Below are 25,464 nucleotides of genomic sequence, written 5' to 3'. Positions count from 1 at the left end.
ATTTTAATGCTATATTTTCAAAACGAATACGTGTTCCCGGTTGGCTCTATAGCGATTTCACAGAAAAGGTTTAAGGTTTTCCACTGCACGGGGGCCACAAGGGTGATACTAATTTTAATGCTATATTTTCAAAACGAATACGTGTTCCCGGTTGGCTCTATAGCGATTTCACAGAAAAGGTATTTCTAGTACAATGCAGCGTCGGACTCTAGCTGAGAGCGTAGCCTAAGTCATTATAGACTCCAATAATGGCTCTCCATACACAAATGAACAAACACAAAGGAGGGTAGTCTCCTCCGTGGCCAGCTTGATTTCGATGGAGCGAAACCAAATTGGCTGCGGAGGAGACGGTTAATTTTGCCATGCAAATAAGCTGAGTGTCGTAGCCCTGCCACAGCCTCGTTTTACGATCCTCGTTTTATAACAAAAATCCCACGGCCTCCACCAACCAACCCCTACCCCTTATTGTATATGAAAAAATGATACTTAAACAATATTTATTCCATGGTGTCATTTCAGACTAAGATAAAATTAAGGTATCTGTACCAAGGGTAGGGTGTGTTTACTTGTGAGTATTATAATAAATTATAGACTGTATTCCTCAGATCAAGATAGAGATGACAAACTGGAAATTCAAAAACTAAATTGGGAATCAAAGCTAGATAAATTAAGAAGGTTGCTCTCAGTATGGAGAAAAAGAGACCTGACATTATATGGTAAATCAGTTGTACTAAAATCACTGGCCTTATCGAAACTATACTATAACATGAATGTGATTGTAACACCTGAGTATATAATAAAGAAAGTTGAATTAGAAATATTTAACTTTTTATGGAATGGTAAGAAAGATAAGATAAAAAGAACATGTATGATTGGAGACTATGCTGAAGGAGGTTTGAGAATACCCGATATAAGATCACAACACGAAGTATTATATTGTAATTGGGTTAAACGACTTACCGACAGTGACTACGCGAAATGGAAAATTATTCCACTCTATTACCTTAATCATTTTGGAAATGAATTGTTGATATTTAAAATGAACTTTGAGACCTCATGTCTGTTTCCTATATTGAAATCGAAACATATCTCAGAATTTTATAAAAACGTAGTTGAATGTTGGCATAAATCACACACTGTATATACTCAACCAATTTCTGTAGAAGAAAAAAAAAGGAAATTATTTGGGGCAATAAATACATAATATGTGACAGGTTCTGTCTATTTATTAAACATTGGATAGATAGTGGAATTGTGTACATTAATGATATTTGTAATTCAAAAGGTCTCTTAACACCCAATTCAATAAAGCAGAAGTTGACTAAAAAGAACAACTTTCTGTGTGAATATAAGTTAATATTGCAAAGCCTTCCTAGAAGATGGAAGACGACTCTTAAGACAGGTGGAAATAGAAATGTTGTCATTGATAACAATTCATTATTCTGGAATGCAAACTGGTATTCATGTCAAAACATTAGTAAGATATCTTCTAAGATAGTATATTCTTTTCTTGTTAAAAACAAAGTAACCAGATGCTATTGTGAACAATTTTGGAATTCATTGTTTAAACAAGAAAAAGATTGGTCAACAATTTGGCTAAGCCAAACAAAAAATATTACTGATAATTCCAAAATGGCTGAATTTAATTATAAAATTTTGCACCAATTTCTACCTTCCGGGAAGCTGTTAAAAAGATGGCATCTAGTTAACTCAGATCTCTGTATACTATGTGAATCAGTAGACGACTATGAGCATATGTTTATTACATGCATGCATGTTAAAAACTTTTGGCCCAAAATAACCAACCTTGTCCAAAAGACATTCAATTTGATTTTGGACATACATTTTGAAACTATAATAATTGGAAACCAATTAATTACGAATAATGATACACTACTCAAGTTTATTAACATGGTCTTGACCATAGCAAAATACACAATATTTAAATCATGGTGTAAGAATAAATTAGATAAAAATCTGTTCAAAAACGTTAACATATGTATGTACTTTCTGGCAGATCTAAAACGTCATCTTGAAGTAGAGATCTGTCGGAGAGGTTGCTACATAAACATGTTAAAACAATTAATAAACTGCATATAATACAAAAATCAGGTTCATAAGGTTACTGATACCCCTGAAATAAAATAAAAAGAAAATCATACTCGTAGACATGATAGTCAGAGGTAACAGATGTGTATCAATAATTTAAAAAAACAATGGTAATGTTATCATGATCATGCTATTCTATGTTAAAAGCTTTAAATACTACATGTACAATGAAAATCTATCTACCAACAAAATAAATAAATTAAAAGTGAAACATTGAAAATATATTGTATGGATATACAAACTATCAAGTAAAACATGTATATAGATTATCATACGCTATAAAAATGACAGTGTAACAAGGTATCCTTTTTGATTTTAGGGAAGAAGGTGAAAGACCATAAGACCCTGCACTTTTCTTAGCTAAAATCATTTGAAAGATGCAATGATCATATACGTTTATAAAATAAGTTGTCAATTAATTGTGAAAAAACCTTAAAGTCTTATTCTACTGTATGAAGTGTTATAAAGTGATTCTCCAATTGCAATCTAAGAGCAGGGGTCTGGTGGTTCATCTTGATGTACTTTTTTCCCCCACCAGTCCCAAGTACAGGGAATAAAACACACTGGAAAAAAAAAAAAAAAAAAAAAAAAAAAAGATAGAGATGACCTAGCGAGTTTCAAAGCCGTGAGAATGCATCATTATCATTGTTTAATACATTAACAAATTACATGATTCACAAAACGCGATAGTGTGCATATAGCTGTTCATATCAGTATAAGGAAATCCCGCCTTACCAAAGACGCACCACTGAAGACCATGGCCAGGGTAAAGTTAATTTAAAACAATAAAAATAATTCTAAACAAACAAAGTTCAACAGTGGCTCCGGAACTGGTGGGGGGGGCAATCGACTTTGGAAGTGACGGGGATGTGCGGACAGCAGTTCGAAACTAGGGGCTTTCGGTGAGAGCCTAGACATCGAAAAAAGGGGGTCTTTCAGTGAGAAGGCCCCCAAAAGGAGGTCTTTCCGTGAGACTGGGAAAATCTTACCAAAAAAGGTGGGTGATTCAGTGAGACTGGGAAACATTTTGGTTCAAAATATAAAAGTTGATACAAAATTTTCAAAAATTCATCAAAATTTGAAAAAAAAATTGAAAATTTTGAAAAATTTAAAAAAAAATAATGGAAAAAACGGGGTCATTCAGTTTGGTGACAGGAAAACAAAAAAAGGGGATCATTGGGTGAGACGGAGTTCAGTAAAAGAAAAAAAAGGGGGTCACTGCGTTTGAGGTAGTTGAAAAATGGGGGTCAATGTGGCCGCACATCCCCGTCACCCATTTTAGTGAGTGTCCCCCCCCCCCGGGTAGGGTCAATGTAACAAGCAGGCTATCAATTAAAAATTTGACCTTTCATATTCAAGATATGCATTTTTCCCCAAAAGACCTATTTTTTGTTGGTGTTTTGAGGAAAAAATCTATATCTTCAATACAAAAGATAGACGGCTTTTCATCCAAGCTACATACACTTTATGTACATAACATTAGATTAGATTAGATTTCACTTCGCCGACTGTATTCAGAATTATCATTTGCCATAAAATGTTACTTGTATCGCGAATTTCAAAATATCAAAATAATTTAATATCAGAAGGACATTCCTCGTATTCAAAATGCAATTCGATGATATGTTTGATGTGCTCTCAGACGTGAAAATGTCGCTATCCGTCAGTGGCGTAACTAGAGATTTAAGGGGGGGGGGGTTAAGCGGGGACAAACATAACTAGACTTATCTGTGGTCTAAGACCACGAATACAGCCGTGTTGTGACCCCTTAATGACCTTTGACCCCAAAATATATGAAAACCCCATAGACATTGGCTAATGTCAAAGCACATTTGCACGTGGCATCACTATGCCATGTTATTTGTGGCAGAAGGGACATTTTGAAGGGTTTTCGTCTCAGACCGGAAGTGACCCCTTAATGACGTTTGACCCAAAATAAAAAAATACCACATATACACTGAGTAACCACAATTCATATATGAACATACCGTCACTGTCCATCGTTTTTCTTAGCTAATAATTTTTGTGAAGGTTTTTCGTTTTATACCGGAAGTGACCCCTTAAGGACCTTTGACCCCAAATCTGTGTACACCCCATATACACTGGGTAACACCAATGCATATGTGCAAGTGGCGTCACTGTAATACGTAATTTGTGGAAGAAGATGCATTTTATAAGTATATCTATTTATACCGGAAGTGACCCTTAATGACCTTTGACCCCAAATTAAAAAATACCACATATACACTGGGTAACCACAATTTATGTGTGCATATACCGTTACTGTTCTACGTTTTTCTTAGCTAATAAAAATTTGTGTGGTATTTTTTATTTGGGGTCAAAGCTCATTAAGGGGTCACTTCCGGTATAAAATGAAATACCTTTAAAATGCATCTTCTTCCACAAATTACGTGGGACAGAGACGACACTTGCACACATGCATTGCTATTTTTTGCATGTGTGCAAGTGTCGTCTCTGTCCCACGTAATTTGTGGAAGAAGATGCATTTTAAAGGTATTTCATTTTATACCGGAAGTGACCCCTTAATGAGCTTTGACCCCAAATAAAAAATACCACATATACATCGGTTAACTACAGATCATATGTGAACATACCGTTACTGTGCTATGTTTTACTTAGCTAATAAAAATTGTTGAAGGTTTTTCGTTTTATACCGGAAGTGACCCCGTAATGACCTTTGACCACAAATCTGTGTTCACCACATAGACACTGGGCAATAACAATGCATGTGTGCAAGTGGGGTTGCTGTCCTACGTAAGCTGTAGGAGAATATGCATTTTTAGTTGAAATCACGTTTTTGACCCCTGTGACCCCTGTGTGACATTTGACCCCGCGAGTTTCATGTGACATGTAGGGGCATGGTCAATGATCATTGTGACCAAGTTAGGTCAAAATCGATGTAAACATGTGAGTGCTAGAGCAAATGTAATGGTTGACAGAAAGAAAGAAGAAAGAAGAACCTGTAAGAAAAAAGACAAAGATCCTGTAAGAAAAAAGACACAGCCGTGACTAACATCACGGCTGTGTAATGAATGAAGGGGCAGGCATCGTTCATGCTGTTTGGGTTTGTAAGCGCGTTATCACCCTCGTCTGGGCGACACAGGGGGGGTGTCTAAGGTGCATGCCCCGAATCCCGGAACAGAGGCGTAGATTTCTGTTTGACATGATGGGAGGGATGGGGTTGGAAAAATTGTCTTGAAGTATAGTTAATTTAGCACCTTTTGCCGACAAAAAAGTTCCTGGTACAAATTTGCGCGAAAAATGTTGGTATATTGAAGTTTAGCTGATAACATTATGGTACAAAATTTGAATTGGTTTTTTTAAAAGGTTAAAAGTACAAAATAATTATGAGGTTAATTAATAACTCTCTGAGGTAGACCTACTTTACATTTTTCATCGGGGGGGCAAGCAGGGGGCAAGATTTCAACGCGGCTCCCGCCCCATGCTCCCCCCCCCCCCCACTAGTAACGCCACTGCCATCCGCGGCCTAAATTAATATAGCAGAGTAACAGTCTCATCTAGATATGAATGTTTTTTTAAACGATGACCGAGAAAGCTTAGTTCTGAGATGAAGGAAGTGCACATAAGAAAATAAGAAAATAACTAGACTTAGCTGTGGTCTAAGACCACGAACACAGCCGTGTTGTGACCCCTTAATCACCTTTGACCCCAAAATATATGAAAACCCGATAGACATTGGCTAATGTCAATGCACGTGTCCACGTGGCATCACTTTGCTATGCTTTTTGTGGCAGAAGGGGTATTTTGAAGGTATATCGTTTTATACTGGAAGTGACCCTTACTGACCTTTGACCAGAAATGTGTGTACACCATATAGACACTGTGTTATAACAATGCATGCGTGCAAGTGGCGTCACTGTCCTACGTAATTTGTGGAAGAAGAAGCATTTTAAAGGTATTTCGTTTTATTGCGGAAGTGACCCCTTAATGACCTTTGACCCCAAATAAAATAATACCACATATAAACTGGGTAACCACAATTCATGTGTGAACATACCGTTACTGTCCTATGTTTTTCTTAGCAAATAAAAATTTTTGAAGGTTTTTCGTTTTATACCGGAAGTGACCCCTTAATGACCTTTGACCCCGAATCTGTGTACACCCCATAGACACTGGGTAATAACAATGCATGTGTGCAAGTGGCGTCTCTGTCCCACATAATTTGTGGAAGAAGATGCATTTTAAATGTATTTCTTTTTATACCGGAAGTGACCCCTTAATGAGCTTTGACCCCAAGTAAAAAAAAAAAAAAACACATATACATTGGGTGACTGCAGATCATATGTGAACATACCGTTACTGTGCTATGTTTTACTTAGCTAATAAAAATTTTTGAAGGTTTTTCGTTTTATACCGGAAGTGACCCCTTAATGACCTTTGACCCCAAATCTGTGTACACCCCATAGACACTGGGTAATAACAATGCATGTGTGCAAGTGGGGTCGCTGTCCTACGTAAGTTGTAGGAGAAGATGCATTTTTAGTTGAAATCACGTTTTTGACCCCTGTGACCCCTGCGTGACCTTTGTCCCCACGAGTTTCATGTGACATGTAGGGGCATGGTCAATGATCATTGTGACTAAGTTAGGTCAAAATCGATGTAAGCATGTGAGTGCTAGAGCAAATGTAATGGTTGACAGAAAGAAGAAGAAGAAGAAGAAGAAACTAGACTTAGCTGTGGTCTAAGACCACGAACACAGCCGTGTTGTGACCTCTTAATGACCTTTGACCCCAAAATGTATGAAAACCCCATAGGCATTGGCTAATGTCAATGTATGCGTGCACGTGGCATTATTTTGCCATGTTATTTGTGGCAGTAGGGGCATTTTGAACGTTTTTCGTCTCAGACCGGAAGTGGCCCCTTAATGACCTTTGACCCCAAATCTGTTTACACCCCATAAACACTGGGTAATAACAATGCATGTGTGTAAGTGGCATCACTGTCCTGAGTAATTTGTGGGAGAAGATGCATTTTAAAGGTATTTCGTTTTATACCGGAAATGACCACTTAATGACCTTTGACCCCAAATAAAAAAATATCATATATACATTGGTTAAACACAATTCATGTGTGAACATACCATTACTCTCCTATGTTCTTCCTATCTAATACATTTTTTGAAGATATTTCAATTTATACCGGAAGTGGCCCTTAATGACCTTTGGCCCCAAATCTGTGTACACCACATTGACACTGGGTAATAGCAATGCATGTGTGCAAGTGGTGTCACTGTCCTACGTAATTTGTGGGAGAAGATGCATTTTAAAGGTATTTCGTTTTATTCCGGAAGTGACCCCTTAATGACCTTTGACCCCAAATAAAAAAATACCACATATACATTGGGTAACTGCAACTCATATGTGAATATACCGTTACTGTCCTATGTTTTCCTTAGCTAATAAAAAAATTTGAAAGTATTTCGTTTTATACCGGAAGTGACCCCTTAATGACCTTTGACCCCAAATCTGTGTACACCATATAGACACTGGTTAATAACAACGCAAGTGTGCAAGTGGCGTCACTGTCGTACGTAATCTGTAGGAGAAGATGCCTTTTTAGTTGAAATCACGTTTTTGACCCCTATGACCCCTGCGTGACCTTTGACCCCACAAGTTTCATGTGACATGTAGGGGCACGATCAATGATCATTGTGACCAAGTTAAGTCAAAATCGATATAAGCATGTGAGTGCTAGAGCAAGTGTAATGGTTGACAGAAAGAAGAAAGAAAGAAGAAAGAAGAAGATCCTGTAAGAAAAAAAAAACACTGTGTAACTAGACTTAGCTGTGGTCTAAGACCACGAACACAGCCGTGTGGTGACCCCTTAATCACCTTTGACCCCAAATTATATGAAAACCCCATAGACATTGGCTAATGTCAATGCACGTGTCCACGTGGCATCACTTTGCTATGCTTTTTGTGGCAGAAGGGCCATTTTGAAGGTATATCGTTTTATACCGGAAGTGACTCCTTACTGACCATTTACCCCAAATGTGTGTACACCATATAGACACTGTGTTATAACAATGCATGTGTGCAAGTGGCGTCACTGTCCTACGTAATTTGTGGAAGAAGAAGCATTTTAAAGGTATTTCGTTTTATACCGGAAGTGACCCCTTAATGACCTTTGACCCCAAATAAAATAATACCACATATAAACTGGGTAACCACAATTCATGTGTGAACATACCGTTACTGTCCTATGTTTTTCTTAGCAAATAAAAAATTTTGAAGGTTTTTCGTTTTATACCGGAAGTGACCCCTTAATGACCTTTGACCCCAAATCTGTGTAAACCCCATAGACACTGGGTAATAACAATGCATGTGTGCAAGTGGCGTCTCTGTCCTACAGAATCTGTGGAAGAAGATGCATTTTAAAGGTATTTCGTTTTATACCGGAAGTGACCACTTAATGAGATTTGACCCCAAATAAAAAAATACCACATATACATTGGGTGACTGCAGATCATGTGTGAACATACCGTTACTGTCCCATGTTTTACTTAGCTAATAAAAATTTTTGAAGGTATTTCGTTTTATACCGGATGTGACCCCTTAATGACCTTTGACCCCAAATCTGTGTACACCCCATAGACACTGGGTAATAACAATGCATGTGTGCAAGTGGCGTCTCTGTCCCACATAATTTGTGGAAGAAGATGCATTTTAAAGGTATTTCTTTTTATACCGGAAGTGACCCCTTAATGAGCTTTGACCCCAAATAAAAAAAATACCACATATACATTGGGTGACTGCAGATCATATGTGAACATACCTTTACTGTGCTATGTTTTATTTAGCTAATACAAATTTTTGAAGGTTTTTCGTTTTATACCGGAAGTGACCCCTTAATGACCTTTGACCCCAAATCTGTGTACACCACATAGACACTGGGTAATAGCAATACATGTGTGCAAGTGGGGTTGCTGTCCTACGTAAGTTGTGGGAGAAGATGCATTTTTAATAGAAATCACATTTTTGACCCCTATGACCCCTGCGTGACCTTTGACCCTACAAGTTTCATGTGACATGTAGGGGCATGGTCAATGATCATTGTGACCAAGTTAGGTCAAAATCGATGTAAGCTTGTGAGTGCTAGAGTAAATGTAATGGTTGACAGAAAGAAGAAGAAGAAGAAGAAGAAATTAGCTGTGGTCTAAGACCACGAACACAGCCGTGTTGTTACCCCTTAATGACCTTTGACCCCAAAATATATGAAAATGCCCATAGACGTTGGCTAATGTCAACGCATGTGTGCACGTGGCATCACTTTGCCATGTTACTTGTGGCAGAAGGGGGCATTTTGAAGGTTTTTCGTCTCAGACCGGAAGTGACCCCTTAATGACATTTGACCCCAAATAAAAAATAACACATATGAATTGGGTAACCACAATTAATGTGTAAACATACCGTTACTGTCCTATGTTTTTCTTAGCAAATAAAATTTTTGAAAGTTTTTCGTTTTATACCGGAAGTGACCCCTTAATGACCTTTGACCCCAAATCTGTGTACACCCCATAGACACTGGGTAATAACAATGCATGTGTACAAGTGGCGTCACTGTCCTACAGAATCTGTGGAAGAAGATGCATTTTAAAGGTATTTCGTTTTGTACCGGAAGTGACCCCTTAATGAGATTTGACCCCAAATAAAAAAAATACCACATATACATTGGGTGGCTGCAGATCATGTGTGAACATACCGTTACTGTCACATGTTTTACTTAGCTAATAAAATTTTTTGAAAGTATTTCGTTTTATACCGGAAGTGACACCTTAATGACATTTGACCCCAAATCTGTGTACACCCCATATACACTGGGTAATAACAATGCATGTGTGCAAGTGGCGTCTCTGTCCCACATAATTTGTGGAAGAAGATGCATTTTAAAGGTATTTCTTTTTATACCGGAAGTGACCCCTTAATGAACTTTGACCCCAAATAAAAAAAATACCACATATACATTGTGTGACTGCAGATCATATGTGAACATACCGTTACTGTGCTATGTTTTACTTAGCTAATAAAAATTTTTGAAGCTTTTTCGTTTTACACCGGAAGTGACCCCTTAATGACCTTTGACCCCAAATCTGTGTACACCACATAGACACTGGGTAATTACAATGCATGTGTGCAATGGCGTCGTCACTGTCCTACGTAATTTGTAGGAGAAGATGCATTTTGAGTTGAAATCACGTTTTTGACCCCTGTGACCCCTGTGTGACCTTTGACCCCACGAGTTTCATGTGACATGTAGGGGCACGGTCAATGATCATTGTGACCAAGTTAGGTCAAAATCGATGTAAGCATGTGAGTGCTAGAGCAAATGTAATGGTTGACAGAAAGAAGAAAGAAGAAAGAAAGAAGAAGAAAAAAACAACATATAAGAAAAAAGACACAGCCGTGACTAACGTCACGGCTGTGTAAGAACCTGTAAGAAAAAAGACACAGCCGTGACTAACGTCACGGCTGTGTAAGAACCTGTAAGAACAAGAAATGTCTTTAAAAAAGACAATGCCTCAAGAGATTCCAGCGGGCACCATTTGTTATTAGCTTATACGAGATACTTGAAATGCTAGCTTTAAGCCGTCTTGCAATGGTAATAATTCTGTTGTATTTAATGCAGGAATACCTGCATGCCGGGTGGTAGTCCGAATAATCAGTCCCAAAACAAAATAAGGCCCATATTCATTTACTGACATGATCGATGGACCCTGCATTTCCAATACATTGATGCTGTAGCCTTCGTACTGAGTGAAGAAGGCTACACACAAGGAAACTAGGCTATAATCACGTATCATGAGCCTAGGCCTAGACATGCCTAGGCAAAAAAAACTTATTTTTTTCTAATAATTTCTCCGCAAGCGTCATTTATGTCGACAAATTGTTCGCAAATCCACAGTAGGGTTGCAAATATACCATATGTCACTCGGAGTGTGACAATTTGTACAGATAAAGGCTACTTGGAAATTTGATGATCATACCTAGCATAGGCCTAGGCAAAAAAAACCTTTTTTTCTAATAATTTCTCCGCAAGCGTCATTTAGGTCGACAAATTGTTCGCAAATCCACAGCAGGGTTGCAAATTTACTATATGTCACTTGGAGTGTGACAATTTGTACAGATAAATTTATCACAACAGGTATTTTTCTATTAATTTGGCCATTCGTCTGCATATTACCAAAAATAACGTCATTTATGTCGACAAATTGTTCGCAAATCCACCGGTTAGTTTTAAGGATGGCATAAAATATGACAATATCAAAATAAATTTATAATGCACGCTTGTGTGGATATTTGCCAATACAATATACATCTGACATGTGTATATGATTTATGTCTTCAGTAGGAATTCGGCTGAGGGAATTCCAATTGAATGAACGCAACTTTCAATAGCGTGACAATTTTTTTGCGTACATTGCGCGATATACGCCAGCGTGTGCGATTGTGCGTGAGTATCGCGGAAGTGAGAGTACTCGAAGGAAACTTTATAAATCTGATGATTTATACTTTAAAGTGTATGTAGGTGGGGTGAAAAGGCGACGATCAATTGAAAATGTTGACCTTTCGTATTGAAGATATGGACTTTTTTTCCCAAAACACACAAAAAAATTAGGTCTTTTGGGAAAAAAATACATATCTTCAATATAATGAAAGGTCAAATCTTTCAATTGATCGTCGGCTTTTCCTACCAGCTGCATACACTTTAAGAATATATCATTAGATTTATAAAATTTATAGCGGTTATAACAAGAAAAAATTTACTTTGAGGACTATATCAAAAATGTGAAAAATATCAAATTTTAATAATTTGTCATACAATTTGTATTATATCGTGAATTTCAAAAAATGAAAATTATTTGATATCAGAGAGACATTCTTCGTATTCAGAATGCAATTCGATATGTCTGATGTGCTCTCATATCCCACAAAAAATCCTGTCGAAACGCTCAAAACGCTCATTCTAGATCCCTTAACCGATTTGACAGGGATAAATGCCTAGAGGATTTGGAGGTTCATAGGCACAGAAGCATAATTTGGATCCGTGGCTATTATGATAGTACAAATGGCCATATTAAAGCTTAAATGGTCAAATATTGTTAAAATTTGGAACAAATTTGTGCAAAAAGCTAAAATGGTCAAATATTTTATTAATTTGGTCAAAATCTCACACATGCACACAACACTTTTTATGTTCTTTTGTATTTGATTACTCTGGTTTCATCTTTTGCCATGTTATTTTGTAATTTTTGTCATATGCGCTGCGCTCTTTATGTATGTAGCGCTATATAAATGCTTCAAATGTATGTATGTATGTAACACGCATCACTGAGTTTTGGCCCCCTAAGACAATGGCACCTGGGCCTTTGCCCCTCTGCCCTGTGGTAATTCTACACATTGGCATAATAGTGAACATAAGACATAGTAGGCCTAAACTGAAGTGCGCAAAATAATGTATGCGCAAAGAAATCCAATTTATTTGCAATATTTTCTTGATTTAGTTGCAGTTTTCCCAGTTTTTAACTAGATTGGTGCATAATCATGTTTGTAGCCTACTTTGAAGAGATCTCGGGGTAGAGACATAAAATTCTATGGTAAAAGTACCAGTGTTTCCTTGACTTACCCATATTGTAGGTCTACTCTACATTGTAGTAACACAGGGCTGAAACTGACATTTGCCCCTCCCCAAACACCACCACCAAGGTATTTATGAACACTCCCTTTTTTGCAACCTTTTCTTATTTTAATCGCGCTCATTGGTCTCTTTGCTATAATATATTGAAAACATAAACATAGGTGCACCGAATGCCTTCAGTTGGGAATACATTTCATAGTTCAAAATTCTGTAAAAAAAATGCCCCCCCCCCTACCGAAATCCAACCCCTGCGCCAGAATTGCACCTTTTTCTTGTTATAACCGCTATAATTTGCCTCTTTGTTATAATATTTAAACCCATATATTCCCGAAAATAATGGTAAAATGGTACAAGGGACTTCATTTTTCAAAATTCTTTCATTTCAGACACCCCCTGGGCCGCACTTGCGTGGCGCGATGGCCGCTATGAGGCCATTACTTACATCATTTAATAATAATTACCTAAAATCTGCAAAAACGAACCCCTCCCCTAACTCGGATGGCTGGCTACGGGACCATCTTAATTCTACTACATTTGAAATATTATTACAAATATATTACGTCCATTGGAGCACCTCTGGGATCCCTCCACCAATATCTGAATAACATAAACTCCTCAACAAAAGTTTGGAAAGTTTTGTCAGGCACATGTGTCTCCAATTATTTGTGACATATTCATATCGTGTTGCATATCACTGGATAGCTACACTACTCCCCTTTACAATGACACCCCATGTAAAACAATAACATTTTTCACGGCTGAGTACACGCCTTGTGAATGTAGTGGGGTCTCAAACAGAATTTGCCAAATTAACCATTATTCTGTGCTCAAACAAAGCTAGCCACAAACCTCAATAGCGGGTGGAAAAAACACAGGCAGCCACAATAGTCAGGCACCTTCTCTTCATGCTGCTCACCGACCTGGTTACACGTTACTGTGGGATGGAATTCCATTCTTCAACAAGGATTCGTCGCAGGTCATTCAATGTGGTTGCATATGGGCTTCTCTGGCACGCACAGCACGATCAAGCTGGTCCCACAAGTGTTCAACCGGGTCCGGCCTGATGGCAGGCCATTTTGACTCTACTCCCATATTCTGTAGGTAGTCGTTGACTACCGTGGCTATGTGGAGCGAGCGGTGTCATCTTGGAGGTTTGCATTAGGTCCCAGATTGTGCATTAGGTCCCAGATTCTGAGGCCCACTATATTCACAAGGCGTGTACTCAGCCGCGAAAAATGTTATTATTTCAAATAGGGTGTCATTGTTAAGGGGAGTATTGTAGCTATCCAGTGATATGCAACACGATATGAATATGTCACAAATAATTTGAGATACAGATGCTTGAAAAAACTTTCCAAACTTTTGTTGAGGAGTCTATATGTTACTGAGAGTCAAAGATGTACACATGAAATTAATTTCAACAACATGATGAACTAGGTATCGCAGTGACCATTTAAAGTTGGAATAGTAATCCTTTCAGTATTAGGAAGAGAGAGTTTCACTGAGAGAGTTTCAATGACATACGACGTCTAATAACATCCCCATGCCCCTACTAGGTTCATGGGAGCACCCACGGGGACCCCTCCACCAATATCCGAATAACATATATATATATGTGATTGAGAGTCAAAGATGCACACACGAAATTAATTTCTTTAACATGAAGTAGGTACCATAGTGACCCTTAAACTTCTGTGTTGGGGAGCTGGAGGTTTAATGGCATACGACGTCTGGAAATGAAATATTAAGCCGATCCTCGGTTTTCGATCCTCGTTTTATAACCTTATATATAGGTGTTTATAAACCGAGGATTGGAAAACGAGGATTCGTTGCTATCTTTTATACAACAAATAATTGCGTCCTTTGACGGTTGATAGAGAGTAAATAGTGCGCTTCTCACTCTAATAACATCCCCATGCCCCTACTACGTCCATGGGAGCACCCCGGGGACCCCTCCACCAATATCTGAATAACCTATATGTCATTGAGAATCAAAGATGCACACACGAAATTAATTTCTTACAAATGATGAAATAGGTATCATAGTGACCCCTTAAACTTGGAATAGTAATCGTTTCGGTATTAGGACGCTACTCAGTGAGTTTTAATGGCATACGACGTCCGGAAATGGAATATTAAGCCGATCCTCGGTTTTCGACCCTCGTTTTATAACCCTATATATAGGTGTTTATAAACAGAGGATTGGAAAACGAGGATTCGTTGCTATGCTTTTATACAACAAATAATTGCGTCCTTTGACAATTGATAGAGAGTAAATAGTGCGCTTCTTACTCTAATAACATCCCCATGCCCCTAATACGTCCATGGGAGTATCCCTGGGGACCCCTCTACCGATATCTGAATAACCTATATGTCATTGAGAGTCAAAGATACACACACAAATTTAATTTCTTAAAAATGATGAAGTAGGTATCATAGTGACCCTTTAAACTTGAAATAGTAATCGTTTCGGTATTAGGACGCTACTCAAAGAGTTTTAATGGCATACGACGTCCGAAAATGAAATATTAAGCCGATCCTCGGTTTTCGATCCTCGTTTTATAATCTTATATATAGGTGTTTATAAAACGAGGATCCGTTGCTATGCTTTTATACAATAAATAATTGCGTCCTTTGACGGTTGATAGAGAGTAAATAGTGCGCTTCTCACTCTAATAACATCCCCATGCCCCTACTACGTCCATGGGAGCATCCCGGGGACCCCTCCACCAATATCTGAATAACCTATATATCATTAAGAGTCAAAGATGCACACACGAAATTAATTTCTTACAAATGATGATGTAGGTATCATAGTGACCCCTTAAACTTGGAAAAGTAATCGTTTCGGTATTAGGACGCTACTCAGGGCGTTTTAATGGCATACGACGTCCGGAAATGGAATATTAAGCCGATCCTCGGTTTTTGATCCTCGTTTTATAACCCTATATATAGGTGTTTATAAACCGAGGATTTGAAAACGAGGATTCGTTGCTATGCTTTTATACAACAAATAATTGCGTCCATTGACGGTTGATAGAGAGTAAATAGTGCGCTTCTTACTCTAATAACATCCCCATGCCCCTAATACGTCCATGGGAGTATCCCTGGGGACCCCTCTACCGATATCTGAATAACCTATATGTCATTGAGAGTCAAAGATACACACACAAATTTAATTTCTTAAAAATGATGAAGTAGGTATCATAGTGACCCTTTAAACTTGAAATAGTAATCGTTTCGGTATTAGGACGCTACTCAAAGAATTTTAATGGCATACGACGTCCGAAAATGAAATATTAAGCCGATCCTCGGTTTTCGATCGTCGTTTTATAATCTTATATATAGGTGTTTATAAAACGAGGATCCGTTGCTATGCTTTTATACAATAAATAATTGCGTCCTTTGACGGTTGATAGAGAGTAAATAGTGCGCTTCTCACTCTAATAACATCCCCATGCCCCTACTACGTCCATGGGAGCATCCTGGGGACCCCTCCACCAATATCTGAATAACCTATATATCATTGAGAGTCAAAGATGCACACACGAAATTAATTTCTTACAAATGATGATGTAGGTATCATAGTGACCCCTTAAACTTGGAAAAGTAATTGTTTCGGTATTAGGACGCTACTCAGGGCGTTTTAATGGCATACGACGTCCGGAAATGGAATATTAAGCCGATCCTCGGTTTTCGATCCTCGTTTTATAACCCTATATATAGGTGTTTATAAACCGAGGATTGGAAAACGAGGATTCGTTGCTATGCTTTTATACAACAAATAATTGCGTCCTTTGACGGTTGATAGAGAGTAAATAGTGCGCTTCTTACTCTAATAACATCCCCATGCCCCTAATACGTCCATGGGAGTATCCCTGGGGACCCCTCTACCGATATCTGAATAACCTATATGTCATTGAGAGTCAAAGATACACACACAAATTTAATTTCTTAAAAATGATGAAGTAGGTATCATAGTGACCCTTTAAACTTGAAATAGTAATCGTTTCGGTATTAGGACGCTACTCAATGAGTTTTAATGGCATACGACGTCCGAAAATTAAATATTAAGCCGATCCTCGGTTTTCGATCCTCGTTTTATAATCTTATATATAGGTGTTTATAAAACGAGGATCCGTTGCTATGCTTTTATACAATAAATAGTTGCGTCCTTTGACGGTTGATAGAGAGTAAATAGTGCGCTTCTCACTCTAATAACATCCCCATGCCCCTACTACGTCCATGGGAGCATCCTGGGGACCCCTCCACCAATATCTGAATAACCTATATATCATTGAGAGTCAAAGATGCACACACGAAATTAATTTCTTACAAATGATGATGTAGGTATCATAGTGACCCCTTAAACTTGGAAAAGTAATTGTTTCGGTATTAGGACGCTACTCAGGGCGTTTTAATGGCATACGACGTCCGGAAATGGAATATTAAGCCGATCCTCGGTTTTCGATCCTCGTTTTATAACCCTATATATAGGTGTTTATAAACCGAGGATTGGAAAACGAGGATTCGTTGCTATGCTTTTATACAACAAATAATTGCGTCCTTTGACGGTTGATAGAGAGTTAATAGTGCGCTTCTTACTCTAATAACATCCCCATGCCCCTAATACGTCCATGGGAGTATTCCTGGGGACCCCTCTACCGATATCTGAATAACCTATATGTCATTGAGAGTCAAAGATACACACACAAATTTAATTTCTTAAAAATGATGAAGTAGGTATCATAGTGACCCTTTAAACTTGAAATAGTAATCGTTTCGGTATTAGGACGCTACTCAATGAGTTTTAATGGCATACGACGTCCGAAAATTAAATATTAAGCCGATCCTCGGTTTTCGATCCTCGTTTTATAATCTTATATATATGTGTTTATAAAACGAGGATCCGTTGCTATGCTTTTATACAATAAATAGTTGCGTCCTTTGACGGTTGATAGAGAGTAAATAGTGCGCTTCTCACTCTAGTAACATCCCCATGCCCCTACTACGTCCATGGGAGCACCCCGGGGACCCCTCCACCAATATCTGAATAACCTATATGTCATTGAGAGTCAAAGATGCACACACGAAATTAATTTCTTACAAATGATGATGTAGGTATCATAGTGACCCCTTAAACTTGGAAAAGTAATCGTTTCGGTATTAGGACGCTACTCAGGGCGTTTTAATGGCATACGACGTCCGGAAATGGAATATTAAGCCGATTCTCGGTTTTTGATCCTCGTTTTATAACCTTATATATTAGGTGTTTATAAACCGAGGATTGGAAAACGAGGATTCGTTGCTATGCTTTTATACAACAAATAATTGCGTCCTTTGACGGTTGATAGAGTGTAAATAGTGCGCTTCTCACTCTAATAACATCCCCATGCCCCTACTACGTCCATGGGAGCACCCCGGGGACCCCTCCACCAATATCTGAATAACCTATATGTCATTGAGAGTCAAAGATGCACACACGAAATTAATTTCTTAAAAATGATGAAGTAGGTATCATAGTGACCCCTTAAACTTGGAATAGTAATTGTTTCGGTATTAGAACGCTACTCAGGGCGTTTTAATGGCATACGACGTCCGGAAATGGAATATTAAGCCGATCCTCGGTTTTTGATCCTCGTTTTATAATCTTATATATAAGTGTTTATAAAACGAGGATTTGAAAACGAGGATTCGTTGCTATGCTTTTATACAACAAATAATTGCGTCCTTTGACGGTTGCTAGAGAGTAAATAGTGCACTTCTCACTCTTTCAACGTATCTAATTGTAATTTAAACACAACCATGACAACTGCTGCATTTAACCGAATTGAGCTATTTTGAAAAGAAATGTTGTTGCGGATTCTCTACCACGCATTTCAAGCTGGATTGGCGCCAATGTCCATAGCAATGGAGGGTTATATTTTACCCCCAAGACGCTCCCGGATCCCCCGGCATTGCCACTGAATTTAGAGCATGTTATGGCTATTTAAAAGGTGCCGTGTAAAAAAATTGCTTGTGTCCCGTTTGGACCTGCCAAAATTGTTTGCACCAACCCTATTTTATAAAAAAAATGTCCCCGACGCAAATTTAACCCTCCACCACGCCACAGACCCTGTAGATGATGTTGAAGGCTATGTTGGCAACCTGCTCTATAACCTGGTACAAAATGGGGCGGCGATTTGCCATTCTGCCGGATTATAATGGCACTTCTATTCGAAACTTATTCCTATAGATAACCTGAACCAGAGATGACGGAACTGAATATCCTGTGGTACTTTCATCGCACTGCGCATGGTATCTGTAATACGAGCTGCTAGTAGTCTTCCAAGGTGCTTTTAAGAGCTATCACATTGGTGATACCGTTCATCACTAAAATGTCAAGCTTAGACGTGTAAGACTTATTCTTAGGCGTGTAAAATCTTAGGCGTCTAAGATTTCATTGGTCAATAATTGAATACGCCTTAGATGATTGGTTGTTTGGGATTTCTGGTCCTGTGATTCGTTGATGTATGTCTACCGCGAATTTCTTAGACGCCTAAGATTGCATCTTAGACGTCTAAGGTTAGGCGTATTCTTAGGCGTATTTTGAAGGTTTCCGCCATCCATATAAAACGCCTTAAAACGGCTTAGGAAAACAGTACGGAAAAGCTTTAACATGCACATTTTTCTGCTCGCGCAAATGCAAATTGGGATCCCAAAAATGTGGTATGTGCAAGGGGGGTGCCGAAAGAGGGTGGGGGCAGCGATTTTGGCAGGCCGAGGGGGGGGGCAAGCGTTCGGGGAGGGGAGGGTCATAATTATTGCATAGCCCTTAAAAATCGTTTGATTTGTTCTGAATTAAACTACTTTTTTATTATTAGGCTTTTCATATTGGAAGACAGGGAATCTAAAGGCCCTACCCATAGATCCTAGGGTTGTTTTTGACTTCTCAAAGGCAAAGAAGTAAAAACGCGCTAAATACAAAAAAATGGAAATATGAACTTCACAAAGCTAACGTTTACTGGAATAACTGACCCTTTTTTATATTAATAATATATGCCCGTCACAAGAATATTTGATTGAAACAAGTTTAAGAGTAATATTAGCGTATAGGCTCAAACCATAATTTCCATTGCATACCGGTAGATCATCGCCAAAAGAGGCCATTCATGTTTATTCAAATGAAGCGCTTTTTGTATTGAAGTGTTCCCAACAAACCTTTTGACCAAGCAAAAGGGAGGATTTTTGTTGCAGTCGCTTGTACATGCCTTTTTTATGATCGCCCATTGATACACGAGTCCCTAGTTTAATTAAAGGACAAGACGCTGCACAGAAACCATGACGCTCGCGTTTGAGCAAGAAATCCAATCGATGAAGTTGCCGTTCTAGTTGCAGTCTATTTTCAAACTTCATTTCGCAAACTCTCTAGTATCAAATATATACATGTATATGTGTATATTTTAATGTTGACACATGGTTATTTGATATTGGGCTTGCAACATCAGTGTGTTTTTGTATATAGAAGAACTTTTAAAATGAGTGGACTCTAAATTATAAAATAAACTGATAAAAGCAGAGTGACGATGTCATGGCATCATGTCAGAAATTTGATCATGTACTTCATTAATACAAAATCATGCACGAAAAGAGTAAGGACAAAAAGAATCATTTGTCATAAAAGGTAAACCCTTGTTTTTCCACTCAATATGTGACACCTTCTTGCGCTCAGGTCTTCATGTGTATTCCAACTGGGGGAGATTGACACACTCACATTCTAACTTGGGAGATTTTTTCACACACATCTGACAGCAACCGTAAAACTGCTCAGCCAAAAAGTAGTGTGGAGGGGTGGGGGTGGGGGGGGGGGCACAACATTCTGCCCACTGTTTATCAATTTTTATTTGAGTGTTGATTATTTTAAACCTTTCCAATACTTTAGAACCTTTTCATTATTTCATTCCTCTTGCCGCCCTTCTGCCCTGCCCTTTTTCTTTAATAACTCATTAGCCGAGCTCCACCCCCACCCCAAAAAATAATACGTGCATGCATTTTGGCTGATAACAGTTTCTGTGGCCGGTTTCGCTTCGTTATTCCGAAGGGTCGTTATTCCGAAGGTTCATTACTCCGAATTAACGATAAGGTTCGTTATTCCGAAGGACCGTTATTCCGAAGGGTCATTACTCCGAATTTACAACAAGGTTTGGTATTCCGAAGGGTCGTTATTCCAAAGGGTCGTTATTCCGAAGGGTCATTACTCCGAATTTAAAACAGGGCCCGTTATTCCGAATTTACAACTAGGCTCGTTATTCCGAATTTAAAACAAGGGTCGTTATTCCGAAGGGTCATTACTCCGAATTTAAAACAGGGCTCGTTATTCCGAATTTACAACTAGGCTCGTTATTCCGAATTTAAAACAAGGGTCGTTATTCCGAATTTAAAACAAGGGTCGTTATTCCGAAGGGTTTGTTCGCGGTTTACAATCAGGGTATTTGCCATTTGGTCTAATACCCATTTGGTCTACAAACCATTTTAGTCTTACAAGCATTTAGTTTATTAATAAATAGACGAAATTGTATTAGACTAAATGGTTATTAGATCATACAAGTATTAGACCTAACGGTTATTAGACCAAACGGTTATTAGACCAAACGGTTATTGAAGAAATATTAGACCAAATGGTTATTAGACTATATGGTTAGTAGACATACTGGTTATTAGACCAAACTATGTTAGACTAAATGGACATTAGACTATATGATTATTAGACTAAGTGGCAATTAGCCTTTCTGGTAATAGGCAAATTGAATATAGACTAAACGGGAATTAGACCAAATGGTATTAGACCAAATGGCAATAGACCCCTTTACAATCATAAGGTGCCAAGTGTTGTAAGGATTATTTTGCTCCTGCCCAATGTGCAGACATGCTACGTTGAGATACAGGATACAGGTACTTTTGTACTAAGGGTCTTCTGTCTCTCCCACATTAACGCAGGTATAAGTTACATTTTCGCTGATAACAGTTTCTGTAGCTATAGCCTCATTATGGCTATACAATCAAATAAAGGTGCACAGTGTTGTTATCATTTGGTACCCACAATCTCATTTTGGTACCAAACATCTCATTTTGGTACCAAAAATCTCATTTTGGTATCAAAAATCTCATTTTGGCCAAAAATACACTTAGGACCTTTTGGCTCTCTTTATACCTAATCAAAATCAATAAAGTTCTTAGTGCCGACATACCGCCATGATGTTAAATAAAAAATAAATAAATAAAAAATGGTGTTTGTTTGTTTTTATACACAGATGCTCTGACCAACATTTGAATCAAGACACAAGAAATTTGACTCAATCAGAACAGCAAAATGGACAAGAAAAACATCCCTTTCAACCATATTGTAATCATCCACAACAACAAAACCTGGTCTGTATCAAAGTCCACAAGGCAGCTAGTACGACTATGGCCGCGATCTTAGAGCGCTATGGATGGAGGAACAACCTGACTTTGGCCGTGCCTCCAGATAGACTATATGGACCTCATATTCTATCAAGTAGTGCGAAATTTAAACGACACATGTTGCGTGATTCTAATGGCACATTTAACATGATAACAAACCACGTCCGTTACAACAGAGAAGAGATGGACATTGTAGTACCGAATGCTACCTACATGGCAATCATACGCCATCCGGTGAAGCACTTCGAATCTGGTTTTGCGTACTTTAATGTTGAAAAAGTAGTTGCAAAGAACTCGACAAAGGGTGAAGACCCGATCACTGTTTTCATGAAGAATCCAGAATACTTTTGGAATAAGAAATTCTATTTTTGGTTTCAAATGAAGAATGGCCAGATGTTCGATTTAGGAGTCGATCATGAAGATCAAACAGGACCAACTGTTTTTGAGGCAATACAAAAGTTTGACGAAGAATTCGACTTAATAATGATTGCTGATTATTTTGACGAATCTTTGATACTGTTGAGGAAACATCTTTGTTTGGCTTGGAATGATATAGTTTATATAAAAGATAATTTCAGAGCAAGTGACAAGAAAACACCAATTGCAGAAGAAGTTCGAAGACAAATTGAAATTTGGAATTGGGCTGATATGGAGCTGTACAATCACTTCAATCGCACTTTCTGGCAGAAGATTTTGGACTACGGAGCAGAATTTGACAAAGATTTGCAACATTTTCGCAGCTTATTAACTGAGACGAGAAAGCAATGTACAGAAAATGATATAAAGAGGAAACCAGGTGACGGTCATGGGGTAATGAGATATGTTTTGAGGCAAAATGCTTCCGAATTTTGTAAGGATCTTCTTTCAGGAGATGTTGAATATACACGTATGTTTAGAGAGAGGCAAACAAAATCAATTGGATAACGATGAGACAAGGGAAGAGGCTTACGCATCGTAGACACTGGAACATAGAAACACTCAAAAGCTCTCAAACATTACAAACCAGCGCACGAGATGATGATTGAGATCGAATTCGCGATGCCTATCATGATTAATAATGAATGTTTTGAGAGGGGCGAAGAACCACGCATCGTACACTAAAACATTTTATAGTGTACACTAGCAAATCTTATAGTGTGTACACTGGTATCTTGTGTGTTGTTTGCAATTGACTTTACCCTGACCGCTCATCCATAAGGGAGTGTTTACAAATAATGGGGGGGGGGGGGAATTGGAAACTCGGACATCAACATTTTTTGACCCCCCCCCCCCCCCTAAAAGGATGGCTTTTTTTATCTCCCTTCTTTGACCACATCCAATTCAAATCCTAAAAAAGAAATGACAAATATACGTCATTAACAGTGGCATAGATTTCTTTTTGACATTTGGGATTTTGCCGAAAAAAATAGTTTATGGTACGTTTGTACCATAAAAACCGATGCCATGTTGAAGTTAAACTGGTGAAATATGTTACAAAACTGAAATGAATTTGCACGAAACGGAAAAAAAATGCAATTATTAGTTTAAAATGGTAAAATATGGGGTTAATATTGGTCAGAAACCCATACACAGGCGTCAACTTTGGGATATGATTGTATGGACCATCCCCCTATCCCCCGGGATCCACGCCTATGGATATTAACTCATTGGCTAAAAATTACCGTTTGGAGTTATTACTCATTGAGTCATAGTGTTACACCCAAATGTTAAAGTGTGCACATTTTGTTGATTTGAAGAACATTAAGGGCTGGGGTATGAACGTTTGGACAGTATTTATTTTGGGACATTAGAGCACATCAGACATATCGAATTGCATTCTGAATACGAAGAATGTCATTCTGATATCAAATAATTTAGTTTTTTTGAAATTCGCAATTTAATACACATTTTATGGCAAATCATTAAAAATTTATATTTTTGATATTTAACAGTACTCGAAGTAAACTTTATAAATCTGATGATTTATACTTCTTTTTTTCTCTCTCTTTTCCACTGAGCACATACTTCGGTGCCAGTGCTTTTATTTTGTTTTGTTTTTATATACAAAAGAACAATTAAGAAAAATCATTAAAAATCACAAAGAATTACAAACGCAGCATTAATTAAAAAATGTTACTACATTTTAAACTTAAACAAAATACAAAAGAATACTCAAAGAATCATGTTATCTGAAAACCAATCTTTAAAAATCAAATAAGATACAGCACATGTACTCACATGCATGGTACCAAAAGAAAAATTAAAAATCAAACCTCCATTTTTTAAAATGGGCAGAAAGTTTTCCCTTTTTTTGGCAATAAAACACTCGGTTTCTCTGTTGTTTTTAATAAAAGCCTTACAACTCAAAAAATTCAGCTTCTTTTTTTGAAATTTGCAAACATAAATATAGTATTTTATACATAAAATTAAGTATGTAATGAAATTATCTTTACTAATCCCAAAGATCATATCAAAATTTGAAATGGAAAAATCAATATCTTGTTTATCTTGAATAATTTGAACAAATTTATCCCAAATAGGTTTAACATGTTCACATTCACAAAAGATGTGAATGATTGATTCAGGAAATTTATCACAAAAATCACAAAGTGGGGAATCTTTCCGCTTAATTTTGAATAAAAAATCATTAAAAGCAATTATTGCCTTATGGAAAACTTTGAAATAAAAGGAACGGAGCCTTGTATCGATAGAACATTTAAAGTTACGTAAATGAATTTCTTCCCAGTCCGTTTCTTCTTGGCCATTATCATCAGAATCTTTTTCAACAACAGTTTCCCAATAATCAATACGACTCTGTGGCATTATAGTGCCTGTCAAAATAGAATAATAAAACCTTGGAACCTTTTGAGCCTGAAGAAGACCAGAAATGATATCATCAAAGATGTTAACATCATCAGCATTTGAACCCCGAAACCACGAACTGGGAATACATTTCATGAGAAAATTATATTTCCTTCTGTCTTGATTTGAAATACCAAAGTCCAAAACCAATTCTTCAAACAATTTACTACCTGGTAAGTGAGGATCTAAAAGTCGTTAAGATACACAATACCCATGTCACACCACTCATCATAACAAAAATACTTCTTGGTCTTGGACCTAATATTTCTATTGTACCAAAGACATTGATTAAAACCCATGTCAGAAAAAATCTTATTATAAGTTTGTTGACAGGCCCTGTCACGATAAACATACCAAGTCCTGAGAGAGTCAGCTAATTGAGTACGATCAAGTTTA

General features: G+C 37.7%; 1 protein-coding gene across 1 annotated transcript in view; it reads left to right on the top strand.

The window, feature by feature from the left end:
* LOC140145021 (galactosylceramide sulfotransferase-like) overlaps positions 1–23,427 on the top strand; it is a 104,996-nt gene extending 81,569 nt beyond the window's left edge. Inside the window, exon 2 of the mRNA XM_072166811.1 lies at positions 22,077–23,427. Coding sequence (XP_072022912.1) covers positions 22,077–23,151 — 1,075 coding nt within the window. The 3' untranslated portion in view covers positions 23,152–23,427. The remainder of the gene's footprint in view (positions 1–22,076) is intronic.
* Positions 23,428–25,464: the final 2,037 nt, after the last annotated feature.

The sequence above is a fragment of the Amphiura filiformis genome, unplaced genomic scaffold, assembly GCF_039555335.1.
Source record: "Amphiura filiformis unplaced genomic scaffold, Afil_fr2py scaffold_117, whole genome shotgun sequence".
NCBI lineage: Eukaryota > Metazoa > Echinodermata > Ophiuroidea > Amphilepidida > Amphiuridae > Amphiura > Amphiura filiformis.
This window is presented reverse-complemented; position numbering and strand designations above follow the sequence as displayed.